At 37.0% G+C, this 17,147-nt stretch overlaps 2 protein-coding genes across 2 annotated transcripts in view; both read right to left on the reverse strand.

Moving 5' to 3' along the window:
- Positions 1-370: 370 nt before the first annotated feature.
- LOC116304393 (uncharacterized) lies at positions 371-13,278 on the reverse strand. Its single transcript, XM_031714122.2, has 17 exons — positions 12,806-13,278; positions 12,219-12,308; positions 10,616-10,724; positions 10,291-10,385; positions 9,700-9,844; positions 8,974-9,155; positions 8,558-8,729; positions 7,564-7,745; positions 7,226-7,412; positions 6,949-7,133; positions 6,609-6,756; positions 5,880-6,061; positions 3,933-4,080; positions 3,123-3,304; positions 2,305-2,461; positions 1,712-1,864; positions 371-1,026 (listed from the first exon to the last, which is right to left on the reverse strand). The coding sequence occupies exons 2-17, from the start codon at positions 12,245-12,247 to the stop codon at positions 760-762; spliced, it is 2,523 nt and encodes an 840-aa protein (XP_031569982.1). The 5' UTR covers positions 12,248-12,308; positions 12,806-13,278; the 3' UTR covers positions 371-759.
- Positions 13,279-13,401: 123 nt separating this feature from the next.
- LOC116304392 (uncharacterized) overlaps positions 13,402-17,147 on the reverse strand; it is a 70,437-nt gene continuing 66,691 nt past the window's right edge. Inside the window, exons 116-122 of the mRNA XM_089038061.1 lie at positions 16,874-17,018; positions 16,311-16,492; positions 15,565-15,709; positions 14,979-15,290; positions 14,616-14,798; positions 14,334-14,480; positions 13,402-14,133 (exon numbers count right to left, since the gene is read on the reverse strand). Of these exons, the coding sequence (XP_088894187.1) occupies positions 13,885-14,133; positions 14,334-14,480; positions 14,616-14,798; positions 14,979-15,290; positions 15,565-15,709; positions 16,311-16,492; positions 16,874-17,018 (1,363 nt within the window). The 3' untranslated portion in view covers positions 13,402-13,884. The remainder of the gene's footprint in view (positions 14,134-14,333; positions 14,481-14,615; positions 14,799-14,978; positions 15,291-15,564; positions 15,710-16,310; positions 16,493-16,873; positions 17,019-17,147) is intronic.

Consider the following 17,147-nt stretch of genomic DNA (forward strand, 5'->3'; position numbering starts at 1 on the left):
ATTTAGGAGGGATTTAAAAAAATTTGTACCAGTAAAATGGGGGGGGGAGGGGTTGAAATTTTTTTTTCTTCAGGGAATTGGGGGGGGGGGGGGGGGGGGATGCAAAAGTTTTAGAAGAAGATACTAGAGATTGCCCAGGTGGGGATAGGTTTTTTGGGGGGGAATTCAAGGGGGGTCTTAAAAATTTTTTTTGTCATTTAAAGATTTCACCGGCCCCCCCTCTGCCATACATTAGAAGATAAGTATGACTTTACTCTTTTTTTTTTTTTCAAAAGAGAAAAGACATAACTCATTACTCATCTTTGTAAGGATGATTTATTGCGAACAATTTTAGTTATTATACCTGGTGCGAGAGAAACCCAGAATACAGTTATCTTAAATATTATATTTTTAAATCCATCTTTTCATATATATTCGTGTTATACCCTAACACTTTAATTTAGATTATCGCGAGTACAAAGCATGGAGGAGATTTAACTGGGTTGTCAAGCACTCGAGTGGTTTTCTTGTCCGCTGTGAGCCTATCAACACGCGAGAAAATGTACGCTATCCAATCACAGTGCTTGGAAGCCCTTCAAGAGCAGACAAGGTATTTAGTGAAAATTTGGGTTAAGCCCTCTTATTGGCTTATTGGCTTGCTCTCCAGTTTGGCGTTGCTAAGTGGTATCTAAGCACGTGACCTCTTGCTGCAAAGGACCTATTTTTATAGAAAATTTCCGACAGAATTTTTCAAAAAATCCTGTAAAAAAATAATTGTTCTTAATTGTAAGCACACAATGTTCTTAATTTTCTTCTTATGATCACCCACAAGCAACACGCACTATCTTTCTTCTTCTTTGGCACATCTACTTCTTTTGCTGTTTCCAACATGCTCAGGCAGTCAGACCACCTGTTATTCAAGGTAGCCAGTTCTTCTTCAATCTCTTTTGATACTTCTTTATCTCTTGACTCGTTCATTATTTCTTTTCCCAGCTTGTTGAGAAAATTGACCTTCGTCTGTCTTTTTTCTTTCTGTCCGCATAGTTTCTGTTAAAGAATTTGACGTCATTAATATCCATTTTACTTTGTCCAGTTTTCTCTAATTTTTCTCTCTCGAATTTTCTCCGTTTTTTTTCTTTCCTTTCTTTCTTTCTTTCTTTCTTTTTTAAAGCCTGTCTTAGTGAAAAATAATGGTTCAATGCATCGTTACGTTACCACGGTGAAGCAATTTACCATCCGTCGTACCAGTAAATTGCGTGACATCACTATTCATCCAATCAGGATGCTTTGTCTTTGCCGTCACGGTCACGGTACGTACGTACTTTTACACGGTCATACAAAATCTGCTCCGTTATATTCTGTAACGTATACGCTTTGCTAAACAAGTTCGCTCATATTAATATACCTCTAACTTGGGCGTGTTCCCCTTTCGAAACACTTGCCATTCCCTTGAGTAAAATTTCTTTCTTCAACAATTGCACATGAGAAGACACATGAATATGGATAAAATTCAAACAAAAAATATTCTCAAGAGAATGACACGTGGTCTGAAATGGGAAAACATTACGTCTAACTTGTGCGTGTTCCCCTTTCAAAACACGTGTCATTCCCTTCTGTATAATTTCTTTGTTTAACAATTGCGCATGAGAAGAAAAAACTCAAAATGAGAAGATAAAACTCAAACAAAAAATATTCTCAAGAGAATGACACGTGGTCTATGCAATGCACTAACCTCGATCTTTTCTTGCTTTTTCCATGCATCTTTAGCGTGCATTTCTTTATAGAACTCATTGACCATTCTATTTGACTCGTCAATCCATTGATTCATGTCTTTACTTTCTGCGTGGAACTTGACAGACTTTGGGTCAAGGTAGCTTTTAGTTTTCTGCAAAATGAGAAACGTTAGTGATCACTGTGGGATATTGTAACCTTGTTTTCTTCGATTGCACTTATTTTTCCACAGCTTCTCTCCTGCACCTTCTCTTTTGTGTGCGTACGATTCTATGTATGTCATAGTGCAGTTTTCGTATGACTGAAAGTTCACGGCACGAACACGGTCGTGACACAGCAAGGATACGCCAGACCAATCACATTGCACGAGAATTTACTCTCCATCCAATCAAATACCCGGAACACGGCGCGGACACGGTCACGCCAAGATCACGGCACTATTAGCCAATCATATTGCGCGTGAAAAAAATCAGCCAATTAAAATTCTAGAAAGTATCACGGTCACGGCACGTCCCGCTTACGGCAATGAGCTTTTCACAGTCATACGAAAACTGCTCTATACTCTGAGTGGTTAAATGAGCCCACAGTACTTACATCCTGTGAGTCAGCAGCACTTTCCCCATCGCTAAATCCTTCATCAGTTGGCTTCAAGTCGATATTCTCAGGTAACTCAGCATGTACTTCACTCACTTCTGATATCTCGATTGATTCTTCTTGTCGCAATATATTTTCTGTCATTGCAGAGTGGAATCTGCAAGAGGTAGGAGCGAAAGGATTATTTTCTTGTAAAACGGGAAATCTTTAAACTCTTTACAATCATAATATAGAACTACTGGGCAATGAGGATCAAGGAACGAAATCAATATTGATTTTACATCTAACAGATAATTCCTCTTCAACGAAAATTCTGCCCTCTCACAATTGGCTCAATTGCTCCACTATATTGTAGCTGCTTAAGGGTAGAATATTTGAAAAGTATCCATGTCTTCATACCTACTGAATTAAATTTCTGTGCAGACCTCCCTCCCCCTCCCCCTCCCCCTCCCACACACATACACACACTGATAACGTATTAATTAGTTTGACATTGGCTTTGTTTGGTATACCATAGAATATTCCATTTTGCAAATGTATTTTGTTTTACACACACCAGCTTTCAGGAGACTGCCAGAGAATACAATTAGTGGGAAGTGGTATATGACATGGTGTATCACCTGTTTACCATCATCATAGGCAATCTAGCAGATCAGAAAGCAGAATAGCCGTTGTATAATTGTCGCATCATGCACTAATGTTTTAGTATGGGATATCGTAGATATACAACTGTTTTCCTGCATTCTGATTGGCAATATTTTCTATGGCATGGCATAAGACAGACACTGCACCAACAAGTTGTTAAGATGTAATCTTACTTGATATGGTGGCGTTTGTTCTTTGTCTTCAGGGCCTCTAATCTATCCTCCATTTCATCCATTTCTTTCTGCACGTCCTTTAAATCCTCTTCCTTTATCAGTTTGTCGCTTACTATTGCTCTACCAAGTGCAATGGCAGACCTCACTTTGGGCTCATTCACCACTAATTCTTCATCTATGCGCTGAAAAATAGGTTAACCAACTTTATAGACAAATTTCTCCAGGGGAGGGATGCATGGGAATTGATATAATTAGGGAAAACTCAATATAGAAAAAAATGGCATTTAAAATGAAATTGAATATTTCTAATATATTATTAATTTATTAATGAGATATAATAATTATTATAATAATAGTTATAATAATTATAATAATGTTGGTTTAGCTATAACAAGCAGAACTAATGAGGAATGATTTGTTATTGTCAACCAACATTGAGGCCAGGCTATAACATAACATACGTCCCATTTCTCCAGGGGAGGGATGCATGGGAATTGATATAATTAGGGAAAACTCAATATAGAAAAAATGGCATTTAAAATGAAATTGAATATTTCTAATATATTATTAATTTATTAATAAGATATAATTATTATTATAATAATAGTTATAATAATTATAATAATGTTGGTTTAGCTATAACAAGCAGAACTAATGAGGAATGATTTGTTATTGTCAACCAACATTGAGGCCAGGCTATAACATAACATACGTCCCAACAATACTAGGGTGTTCTTTTACACATAACTGCCTTGTTTAATTTACATCACTTGCAGGTCATGCGAGCTGTTTGTGCAAGTGTCAAGTTACCTTATGTTCATTGTATCCTTTTTCTGCAGCTATCTTCTCCTTAGTGTCTATTTTCTCGATCATTTCCACGCGTTCTTCAGCATCACTCAACCAGTTATGGGCTACAGCCATCACGTCACTGCTATATGATAAAAGAGCTTTCAGGATCCTGACAAAAACAAAGATGATCATCAGTACTTATAGGATTCCAATAATCTAAAAGATGGATCAATTTGAAAATTTTCTTCAAATTTTCAAAAGTTCTTAAAACCTGGTGAAATTATAACTCTGATGAAAAGCATGGACAGTAGTGGCCAAAGATAACCTATTTTCAATTTTTCATTAATAATTCATATTTTTTCAAAAGGTGTGAAAATGACCCAAAATCGGTCAAAACCATGGGCTATAGTCCATTCTTTTTGGCCAAAAACACCCATTTTTCAACTTTCATAAATAATTCATATTTTTTCAAAAGGTGTGAAAATGACCCAAAATCGATCAAAATCATGGGCTATAGTCCATGCTTTTTGGCTAAAAACACCCATTTTTCAAGTTTCATTAATAATTCATATTTTTTCAAAAGGTAGGAAAATGACCCAAAATCGGTCAAAACCATGGGCTATAGTCCATGCTTTTTTGCTAAAAACACCCATTTTGCAAGTTCATTAATAATTCATATTTTTTGAAAAGGTGTGAAAATGACCCAAAATCGATCAAAACCATGGGCTATAGTCCATGCTTTTTGGCTGAGAACACCCATTTTTGAAGTTCCATTAATAATTGATATTTTTTCAAAAGGTGTGAAAATGACCCAAAATCGGTAAAATCCATGGGCTATAGTCCATGCTTTTTGGCCAAAAACACTCATTTTTGAAGTTTCATTAATAATTGATATTTTTTCAAAAAGTGTGAAAATGACCCAAAATAGGTCAAAACCATGGGCTATAGTCCATGCTTTTTGGCCAATAACACCCATTTTTGAAGTTCCATTAATAATTGATATTTTTTCAAAAGGTGTGAAAATGACCCAAAATCGATCAAAACCATGGGCTATAGTTCATGCTTTTTGGCAAAAACACCCATTTTTGAAGTTTCATTAATAATTCATATTTTTTCAAAAGGTGTGAAAATGACCCAAAATCGATCAAAACCATGGGCTATAGTCCATGCTTTTTGTCTAAAAACACCCATTTTTGAAGTTTCATTAATAATTCATGTCTTATGAAAAGGGCTCGTGTGAAAATGACCCAAAATCGATCAAAACCATGGGCTATAGTCTATGCTTTTTGGCCAAAAACACCCATTTTTCAAGTTTCATTAATAATTCATATTTTTTCAAAAGGTGTGAAAATGACCCAAAATCGACCAAAACCATGGGCTATAGTCCATGCTTTTCGGCTAAAAACACCCATTTTTCAAGTTTCATTAATAATTCATATTTTTTGAAAAGGTGTGAAAATGACCCAAAATCGATCAAAACCATGGGCTATAGTCCATGCTTTTTGCCCAAAAACACCCATTTTTCAAGTTTCATTAATAATTCATATTTTTTCAAAAGGTGTGAAAATGACCCAAAATCCATCAAAACCATGGGCTATAGTCCATGCTTTTTGGCCAAAAACACCCATTTTTCACATGCTTTTTGGCTAAAAACACCCATTTTTGAAGTTTCATTAATAATTCATATTTTTTCAAAAGGTGTGAAAATGACCCAAAATCGATCAAAACCATGGGCTATAGTCCATGCTTTTTGGCCTAAAAACATCCATTTTTGAAGTTTCATAAATGATTCATGTTTTTTGAAAAGGTGTGAAAATGACCCAAAATCGATCAAAACCATGGGCTATAGTCCATGCTTTTTGGCCTAAAAACACCCATTTTTGAAGTTTCATAAATAATTCATATTTTTTCAAAAGATGTGAAAATGATAACTTTGGGAATTTAATTTGAATATAAAATATGTTTTACCTTTCTTTGTTGTTATCATTCTCTCTCCACAGTTCTTTGTATCTCCATTCCAGTTCTTGCAGCCGATGGCTTAATTTGTGTCTGTTCGGCTCATCGAGCATATTTTCGGATAATGCGTCTTCAAATCTCTGTGTTACCTGGTTGAACTCGGCTTCATTTACCTCGATACGATCCTCGAATTTCTGTGGAATATTACAGAAACACACATGATTATAAATTATGAATGAAAATTAATATTCATATTTCTACCCACCAGATCTCCTCCCTCTCTTTCCTGAGCTCTTTTGTTTCTCTGTTGATCATTCTTTCTCTTCGTTCATTAATACCCATCCTTCCATCTCCTTCCAGTAATCTTTTCCTCTACTCCTTCCATGTCCTAATATGTCCAATGTATATCTGTTCATCTGTTCATCTATTTATCTATCCATTCATCCATTCGTTTCTTCCATTCATCCATCCTTCCATTTATCTATTAATTAAAATCCTTTCATCCTATACAATCCATCCATCCATTCCTTCCCTACTTCTATCCTTCCATCCATCATTCCATCCTTCGTATCCTCCCTTACCTTTATTCTTCCATCAATTCATCCAACTTAGGTTTCCGGTTCTTATCCTGCACTCAGATCAATACAGCCACTTTCCACCTCCCTCCCTCCCTCCCTCCCTCCCTCCCTCCCTCTCTGTGTTCAAGCAACATATGACTATGATACTTTGTAACACACGAACCTCAAGATCTTCTATTTGTTTTTGCACGGCTTTAACGTCTGTACCGATTGCTGCAAAGTTGTCGAGAGAAGCGTTATCAAGATCGTTGATGCTCTGTTCACATTCGCTGATTTGTTGGTTCATGATGTTCGCTGTTGTGCGACACACTCTGGACAAGAAATATCATTAGCGTTAGACTATTGCATTCTCTTCTATTCATCTATCCATACATCTATCCATCCAGCTCCCATTCATCTATTCATTTCTCCTTCCAACCACCAACCCACCCACCTACTCATTCCTTCCATCTATCCATCCAGCCTCCCATTCATCCATCCATTTCTCTATTTGTAATCATTACCTCTCCTTATTCTTCCTAACTGTTTCCTCTAGGTCCGACATTTTTCTATGCAACACATCCACAGTTTCTTCCACTTCTTCGTCGTCATCTCGAGAGAGTTGCCTTTGAGACATCCAAGCAGATCCAGTAGAAGATACCTCGGTTAATGCCTCACTACTCTCGTTGAGAAGGCGATGCTCGATTTTCTAAAGTGGTTTAATTTACCAAAAATATATACATTAATGTACCTTGATGGCGCATGCTCATTACATCTATCCCTAGACGTATTTCTCAATACCTTTATGTCTGACGTACACTGCTTTAGTATCTCGTATTTATCACCATCTTTCAGCTTATCGTCAACAGAGTCTAGAACTTCTTTCGATTCGCTGAAAGAATTCGCCAAAGAATTTGCTTTTTCTCTCCACGGTCTTAACTTGTCAGCAGTTTTGCCCTTCTTGATAACATCCAGTCTTTCGACTATCCTGACAAATGAAATATTGAAGATTTTTATTGAGTTCGTTTATTACGCATGCGTAGATAGTCTTTTTGCGCATGCGTAGATTTATGATGTCTAATACATAGATTGGTGAACTTTTTTGGGCATGCGTTAATAGGCGAAGTGCGCTGTTGTACCTGCTTTGTCTTGTTTCCAAGTGAACTTCCATCGCATTCCATCGTTTTCTCAGGGCAGCCACCGTCTTGTCGACGTGTTCAATGTCGTGTTTATCCAAACGGTTCGCCTGCACAAACTTTTCACCAGTGAACAGAACATCTAGCGCTGAGGGCTGGTACTCACTACCTTCTTTTAGAAACTCCTGGAATTAAGATTTAAAGTTATATTTATGACCCTTAGAAAGGCTAACATGGAAATACAAATGGTTCTCTCTCGTATTTCTGTGTTAACCTCGCATCCAAGATGATTTTAGGATATGGTTTCATTAATTACTTTCTCTTTTATCTTTTAGCATCTTTCTCTTGTCCATATTCCCTCCCCTTCCTCTCTGAGGTTTTCGTGCTTCCGTAAGACTATAATTGTGTTAATGACACGAAGTAACGACTGTAGGGACACAAGTGAAAAACGTCTGCGCAGGCTCTAAATCCGTAAAAATATGCAAATTTGACTATCAAACATGCCTGATAAATTGGACTTCACAAAATACCAAAACTAAGTGTCCATGCTTGAAACTTGAGGCTAAATCTATCATATTGTGTTTGTTAATACAGTATCTTGGAATTTTTTAGTATACTCTGAGAAAACAAACATTTATTTTCTCACTCAATTCTTAGAAATTCTTAGAAAACGTGCTGAAATGCACGCATGCGCAAAGGTTTTCTCTAGTGTCGATTGTAGTTGCGTGTCTACGAATCATACTGATTGAACCCATGATGACCAAAGTAATGACGGGCGGAGCATTAGCGCACACCATCCATGTTTACGTTTTGACAACACGTGAGCAAAGTCAGGCAAAGTTGCTTGTTGTTTCTTTCCTATGATTCAAGGGTTTACTTCCAATTTGACCATGGAACAGGGCCACAGGTTTGTGAGCCACTGACTATTAAGTGCTACCTTCGTAAACAAGGACGTTTTATTGACGTCTCAAGAGATGCAAGTTCATATTCAGTGTACCTCTACATCCTGTAACTGTTCCTCCAGAGTCTCTTCATCAATACCCAATTTCTTTTCTCGTTGAACCAGCTTCTCGCACTCCGTCAGCCACTGTACCATATTGTCGGCCTTCACGATCCACAATGATAAATTCCTGTGCTCGGTGACTATTTCATCAATGAATTGTTCGCACCTGAAGAACATATGAATACTTAGTGAGCCAGTAAGGGCGCGTTTAGGCAATGCACGAAAGTTCCCGCCAAATCTATAGATCTAAATAAGTCGATATAACCACGTAGAATATTGGGATTTTCGTTTGTTAATCTGACATGCCAAAATATTGAATTTCTATATCTCTATCAAGCCGTTGATAAATCCCATATATATTATCATTATATTATTATCATCATTACCATTAACTTTGTGCTTCTCTTTACCTGTCAATATAGCGAAGTACTTTTCCATTCAGCTTGTTCCAGCGTGAATTAAGTGCTACAAGTTCATCTCGTAGTTTTGTAGCGTTTTCTTCGTTCAGTTCACCACCAACTACTCGTTTGTTACCAAGTGTGATAAGTTGCTCTGTCACTGCCACATACGTGGATAAATCATCTGTCAACGACTAAGAGTAGAGGAAACAATCTCAAAGAAGAAGAAAAGTTTTAAATCTGCTAGATGATGGTGATGATGATGATGATGTTGATGATGATGATAATGACGTGAAGATGGCGATGAAGATGAAGTCGATAATGTGGTAGTAATGATGATGGCAATAAAGACGATGAGATGGTGGTGATGATGAGGATGATGATAAATGATGGTGATTATAATACATGATGTTGATGATGGTGATGTTGATTAAGATGATGGTGATGATACATGATGATAAATGATGATGGTGTTGATGATAGTGATGATACATGATGATGATGGTGATGATACATGATGATGATGGTGATGATACACATGATGATGATGTTGATGAAGATGATGGTGATGATACATGATGATGATAATGACGATAATGTTGATGATGATGAGTATTTTAATGATAAAAAAGGATGGTGGTGGTGGTGATAAATGATCAATGCAAATGCTTTAATGATGAAAAATACTGTGCATGTCCGTACAAGAGACGAAAATAAAATGATGAAGGCTTTACTCACCCCATAGCCTTCCAGATGCTTCTGTAGATCTTCCAGATTCAACGATCGTTTAGACTGACGTCTAATGGAGACTTTGATGGGTCTGGAAGAGGCACTTTCCATTTTCTTGCGCTTGGTTATCAAATCACGAAGCTTCTTCAGTGAACTGGAGGAGAAAATGAAAAACTTAATCCTGATCGTAATTGGCCTTTCCGAGGTCGAGGCTGCGCGGAAAACTGGTAACGAGTAAAACGCGCACTGAATCATGGGGCTGTTTGTCGTCATTTGTCTTTTTTCGTTTTACAGGTTTTAACTTTTGTTTTCGGTCTGTTTTTCAGATAGTTTGCTAACAAAGCTTTCCGCCATGTTGAAAAGGAATTGACTGTTATGTTGATGATGGTGATGATAATGAATGATGACTGCATGTTGTTGATGACGATGATGATATGATGGACGTGGTAGTGGCGATAATAAACGATGAATATGGTAATCAAGATGATGGTGATGATAATGCTAATTATTATAGGATGTTGATGTGATGATGACGATGGTATTAAATGATAAATATTCAGCATCTATTTGATATAATAATGACAGATTATTAATTATTACTTGTATAACTGTTGCTGTCCACGGGTAACATGCTGTTTCCAGATAACAATGTCATCGTTCTGCACTCCAGCCATGCTATCATCTTCACCTCCTAACTGTTTGACAAGAAAAGATCAAGAAAAATATGCAATTCCATGGTGTATAATGAGAAAGCATTGTATAACTAGTGTTATTCCACTCCTAGGCCGCAATGCATGATGGGAAGGAACAGTGGAATATCCCTAATCATAAAACGTCTTTCCTGTATTCTGATTGGCTATATTTTAAATGGTGAATCATAAATGCCTCTATGATACAAATGGTCTATTCCTATAGGGTTACCTACCTGTAGAGTTTGATAGACGCCTAGCTTGGTTACCAAATCTTCAAGGGACTTTAGATTTTTGGAATAGTGAGAAGATATTGTCTTCCATTCTTTCGTAATCTCCTTTTGCCTAGAAATGGTATAACAGCAGATTGTAGCGTAGTACTAAATACTATCAAACACAGGCATATAATACAATGTGTTAAACCACATGCATGAGTGTAAGCGAAAGAATATGTCATCGACGACGAAGATGATTATCGTGAAAAGTATAGAGAATTGAATTATAACTGTAAATAGGAAAGAAAGACTGTGCTTTATAATAATTATAATCAATGAACATCAAAACTAGATTAGAATGCATATCTTGCTATGAATAACAGGCTGCGAATAGGAAAAAAGACTGTTCTTGAGCAATGGTATCGCAACTAGAATTGAATCTATATCAATCCAAAACCAAAACCTTCAATTGCAGCTTGTAGGTTAAGAACCAAGCGATGCAATCATTCATTAAACGCAAAAATTTAATATTTTTTGATAGCTGAATAAATTGATATTTATATAGAAACTTGATGAAGCAGACATTGGGAACTTATAGGTAAATTTTAAAGCACTATTATTCTATTAAGCAGTGATAAATAAATAAATAAATAAATATTATCAATCCAAGCAGTTACCTAGCTAGGGTTGCTTGAAAACGTCGTAATAGGAATCCGAACATTGGTTCTTTGAATACAAACGCCAAACACACATTTATTAAGCTGCATAGCTATGCTTAGAATGAAACTCGTTGAATTTGGAATACAAAAGGCAAAACAAAAAGCTCCAGTGTTTTTAATGTCCAACTCGTTCAACCTTGACTCGCATGATATTTAATGCCAAAAATAATAAATTCAAAACAGAAAACAATACAAAAATACTTAAAAAAGAAAGTGCTAGAGCATCTTCAGTCATGATAAATAATTTGAGGATGTAAGTTTACTGAAGTTGACACGTATGTTTAACGTTGTCTCCTGGAAAGAACAATGCTGTACAAACATTGAAATCTGGTAATTTGCTGATAGATGCTTGTTTACTTTCTTTTAGAGTTAAGATTCAATAAGGATATTTGCAATTGTTTTCTTATTATAAGTCATTTGTTCCTCAAAACTGTCGTTTTAGCTTTTAGGTTCAATATTGAAAAATATGATGCTTTACTAAAAACCTTTTTACTAAAATTGTTTTCGCTTCCATGTGGAAGATCGCTGCAACAATGACGAAACTGCAATACTGGTGGAAAGTGGCAGCCAATGTTTTAAAAAGTTAGAATTATTATTACAAAAGCCTTTTATGTGTAGAAGGAACCTGCAAATTTATATTATAATTTAGCTAACGAGATGTTTACCTAACATTACATGTTTTTTATGTATATAGTTTACGATTTTGCAAGCAAAGAATGGATACGATGAAAGAATATGCAACTACATGTACAGACAGGAGGTGGCATCGAACAAAAGTTTATTTTTTTGGCGATGGAAAAGCACAATAATATAACACATTTCGAGGAACTCTGGATTTGGAATTAAAATTTGGTTTAAACTTTGGTTTTCATTGCAAGCAAGCAAACTAGTGATCTTAACCATACCTCTTTTTAGAGTCCTTTTCGATACTCATCGTTCTTGTACTGCGACAGACACTTTTCTCGCCAATTTACCAGCTTTTTCCTTAAATCAAACTGCAGTAGATCGATTAAATAACAGCGTGCGTTCTGCTTGACCTAATTCTGTTGTAAACTTAACTTGAAATCTGTGCTAAAATGAAGGAATTTGCATAAGAATTTATGTTGTTATTGAAGAACAAAAAGCAAGATATTCCTTTGATAAATGCTCGAGTGAGAATCAATTATTTTGATTAAGGCTGTAAAAATTAATTGTAGATCTTTGCGCAAATGATATAATATCGAAAAATCGTTTATCATATTGCTCGGGTGACTTAAACGTCTCGATGGAATTTGTTTTGGAAATATCTGCGATAATGATTTCTGAGGAATATTGTAAGAGAAACTATAAAATAAGATAAAAATTATTGAAGGAAAACAAATCTAGTGAAAATGTTATAAAGAAGTTTGCTGACTAATTTTGTTCGAAATGTCATTATTTTCTTGGATACGAGTGTGTATGAATGCAGAAAAATTACGACATTTGAACAGGCTATTGGCTAAATGCTGCATACCTTCAGGCTATATAGAAATCGACTTCTCTAGATCGAAATGCTCACCCATCACTTAAAGACCAGGGCCCGGTTGTACGAAGGGTGGATAGCGCTATCCGACGGATATATTTTATCCAGTGGATAAATTTATTGGATAACAGCATCGAGTTATCCACTGGATTTTTCCATTGGATTGTGCTATCTACCCTTCGTACAACCGGCCACTGCTGGTATAACAACCACTGCTGGTTCTTGAATGACTTCACATCTCTCATGACCGACCACCTTAACCTGTCACTTACCGACCACCTGTTATAACGACCAATACAGTCTTCACATATCTCATGACCGACCACCTTAACCTGTCACTTACCGACCACCTGTTGTAACGACCAATACAGTCTTCACATATCTCATGACCGACCAGCTTCACCTGACACTTACCGACCACATGTGCGTGTACCTTGTATGATCAAGAAATTCCCACCAAAAAGAGCGGGAAAACTGCCTGACGTTCGGTTAATGGTCAAAGCGATTTCCCGCCGAAAAAGAACGGATCATTTAAGAAAACAAAAACGAAAAACCGAGAGGAATACAAAACTCAAAGGTTTTCAAGGTTCGTTTTGAATGCAAATTTTATTAACAAATATTGATTCTTTAGAGAGCGCTCTCGACGTAGTTCTTGAAAATACATGAACAAGACAGTAGTATGTTTAATAACTAATAAATATAATGCAGCTTACTATGATGTTTGTGCGTTTTTTTTATGATATTAATTTGTGTCCAATTTGATGTGAGAAACTGGCGTATTTTAAGCAATAGCGTACGCAATTTTCGTTTAAGCTAATTAGTTAACACAGTGCGTGAATAATTACACAATTTGTGTCTCGCTTTAAAAGAAGTGTTACCCACGAGATGTCACGCAAGATAAGGGTGTTACTTTATATAATTTCCATTTTTACGTAAGTTCAACTTTTGAATTTTATCATTTCTTTTTCAACATATTCTTATCAAAACTTGCCAGAAAATGTCACAGACTTAGTTACGCTATGCGAGTGCTTTGATCACCATGGTAATAGTGACGTTATATAATGACGTCATCAATGACATATTCCTAGTTTTCGTCTAAGGATTCTAATAAAGCAACACTCGTTTTCTGGTGTTGGGTAGCCTTTGTCGCTGAGGTTTTCTATTTGTTCAGATACTTTGGTCCATCGTTTGTTGAATGGTTCTAGTTCATCGTTAATCACTTCGTATGACGGCTGGTCTACGGTACCCTGAAGATCTTTGCCGTGTCTGTTGATTCGGTCCACTCTTGTTTGATATTTGGACCTTTCATCACATTTTATCTACGAGAAAACAAAAGCTCGGTCAGCGGTTTAAGTCTCTAACGCATGCACTGTAAATATTCAAAGGGTTAGTGTCAGCGGTTTTGAAAATTAGCGCATGCGGATCAACATTACTTACGTTATCATTACTTAATCTTTTAGAAAACAACTAACAGCTCAGCGGTTTAATTTTTTGACGCATGCGCATCACGATTACTTACGTCTAGTTTTCCCTGTAATCTTGTGGCTTCTTCGGGGTCCATATCGATGTGGAAGCCACTGATTATCTGCTCTGTCTCTTCCATCCATTCATTCACTACAACCATCTCGAGACGAAACTCTCTTAATTTGTTTTGGGAAGTTTCGAGCTGAAAGAAAAAGGAAAAAAATGAATATTAACAGACAAACAGATGCAACGAATCGACAGTCTGACGACAGACAAGTTAGACGTGTAGACAAATCTTTAGCTATTCACATAGACATTAATTAGAAAATATTCTCACCGATTGTACTCGGTCTATGACTTGTTTAGCGATGCTATTCCAACATTCATCAAACTCGTTTAGCTGATCCTTGATGTCCTTACTGGCCTGGTCATGTTCATCTACATCCTTCAGCAGTTCGTCACCCGCCTTGTGTAGGTTCTGTAATCGCAGTCCTTGTTCGTCTAACTGTTTCTCCATTTTCTGTACGACAATGTGCAAATGAATAAGAAACAAACAAACGAACGAACGAACGAACGAACGAACGAACGAACGAACGAACGAACGAACGAACGAACGAACGAACTAGAAGAAAACACGCATATTAACAAACAATCAAACAAACGAAAACTAGAATAGTAGAAATACGAGAAAACACGATACCTTGAGCACTTCCAGCTGTTGTGTGACTTCTTCCTCGTTTGACAGATCCGTGACTCCCATTTCCTTCAACACTTTTTCCTTCGATGACAACCAGTTCAACAACACAAGCTGCTCATCTCGGAACTTCTGCCAGTTATTCATTAACTTCAACATAAGAGTTCTTCTTTCTTCTGACCATCGCCATAACGAAGCCCATCGTTCGCTTAGTATTTTGATTTGTGTCTGTACGCTCTCGTTGACAGCAGGGTCGGTGATATCAAGTTCTAGGATGAGGGTTACCATCGAATGTTCTCTAATCTCGTCTTGGAATTTCTGTAAATTGTGATCAAATTTTAATTTAAATCTTCTCTATTTCACCGCTACAAAGTTTGAGGAAGAATATTTCAAACGGTAGTTATAGTTTTTATAATTATTCACACAAAAATCTATACAAAAAATAAAACGTTTCCACTTTATATTAAGATAGCATATTAAAAAAGAATATTGGAGCGCGCGCGCGCGTGGCTCAAAAATGGCGGGAAATTGTTTAATGTGCAATTATGTATTCCATGTTTGATTTATAAAAATTTATGCTGAAATCACGTACTTGATGTTCTTCTAGTTGTTTCTTAACCCTGTCGTAGCCTGATTGGATTTCACCTGTAGCTTTTCTTCGAGCTTCGGCTTTGTTTAACCATATGTCCATTTTACCAAGATGTTGTCTCAGAAGAACAATGTACGTGTCGAATTGTCTGGAGTAAAAACGAAAAAAAGCGTTAAGAAGTGGAGTAATATCACCACAACATGATTATACTATTAGCAACATTACGCTTCAGCAATAATAACAGCAGCCGCAACAGCAACAACAACTACAGCAACAACGAATGCAGCAGCAACAACAGCAGCAACAACAGCAACAAGAGCAGCAACAACAACAGCAGCAGCAACAACAACTACAGCAACAACGACAGCCGCAGTATAAACAATAATGACAACAACAACAACAGCAACAGCAACAACAGCAACAACAACGACAGCAACAACAGCAACAGCAACAACAACGACAGCAGCAGCAACAACAACGACAGCAGCAGCAACAACAACGACAGCAGCAGCAACAACAACGACAGCAGCAGCAACAACAACAACAGCAACAACAACAGCAACAGCCGTAGCAGCAGCAACAATGATGACTAAAACAGCAACAGCAGCAGCAGCAGCAACAACAGCAACAGCAACAGCAGCAGCAACAGCAGCAGCAACAGCAGCAGCAACAGCAGCAGCAACAGCAGCAGCAACAGCAGCATCAGCAACAACCTCTGAACAGGTTAGCACGTTTCAGTCCTTACTAACCTCTTATATTCTTTATTCGCCTGTTCACCCAATTCTTTGTTTCTGGACGCAATCTTCTCGATTCTTGTTCTAAAGTGTTCCTGTTCGTGTTTCTTGAAGTATCCATCATCAACTAAAGCATTAGCTTCTTCAACAATGTCGTCTACTTCTTTCGTGACTGCCGTAATTTCACCCAATGACGCCTGTTATTAGGATAATAATAATTTACTAGGTAAAATACACTTTAAAGGGTGGTACATCGGGGAGGGAAGGGGACGCCATCGTTACTTCTCAGTTTAAAGATAGTTTTTGATACCACTGAGATGTATTTAGACTTGTATCAAGTCTTCCTGATCTGGAATTCTGTTTTTGGCGCGAATTTTTCCCGCCACAAAATGTAACCGGAAGTACAGATATCGAAACCCAAATCAATTCACGTTAAAAATTGTGGCACGAATTTTTCCCGCCAGAACATGTGAGCGGAAGTAAAAGTCTTGAGACTCAAAAAACACAATCTGTTCCTGTACTCTTTTGTCAAACAATAAATAAGGATGATAAAAAAATATTTAGGACAGGTGACATACCTTGCTGGTATCCAACTGTTTCTTCGCAGACTCCAAATCCACGTAGCCTTTGTCATCCGGTGTAAGTTTGGACTCCGCGCGCGTGAGTGACACTTCAGCATCGTCGAGACGGGTTGTCAAGTACATAGCAAACCCGTTGGACAGTCTGTGGGGGAAATGTCACAGATGACTTTTATTAGTCGTAAGTCAAGTCATAGTATAGATTACACAATGTCTACGATAAAAGAATGCGCGTAATAAAAATGCATGCGCAATCACGTGATCAGAGGGAGAG

This window comes from Actinia tenebrosa, unplaced genomic scaffold (assembly GCF_029948245.1).
Source record: "Actinia tenebrosa isolate PJP-AT-01 unplaced genomic scaffold, QUT_ActTen_1.0 PGA_scaffold5__44_contigs__length_20552954, whole genome shotgun sequence".
In the NCBI taxonomy this organism is placed as follows: domain Eukaryota; kingdom Metazoa; phylum Cnidaria; class Anthozoa; order Actiniaria; family Actiniidae; genus Actinia; species Actinia tenebrosa.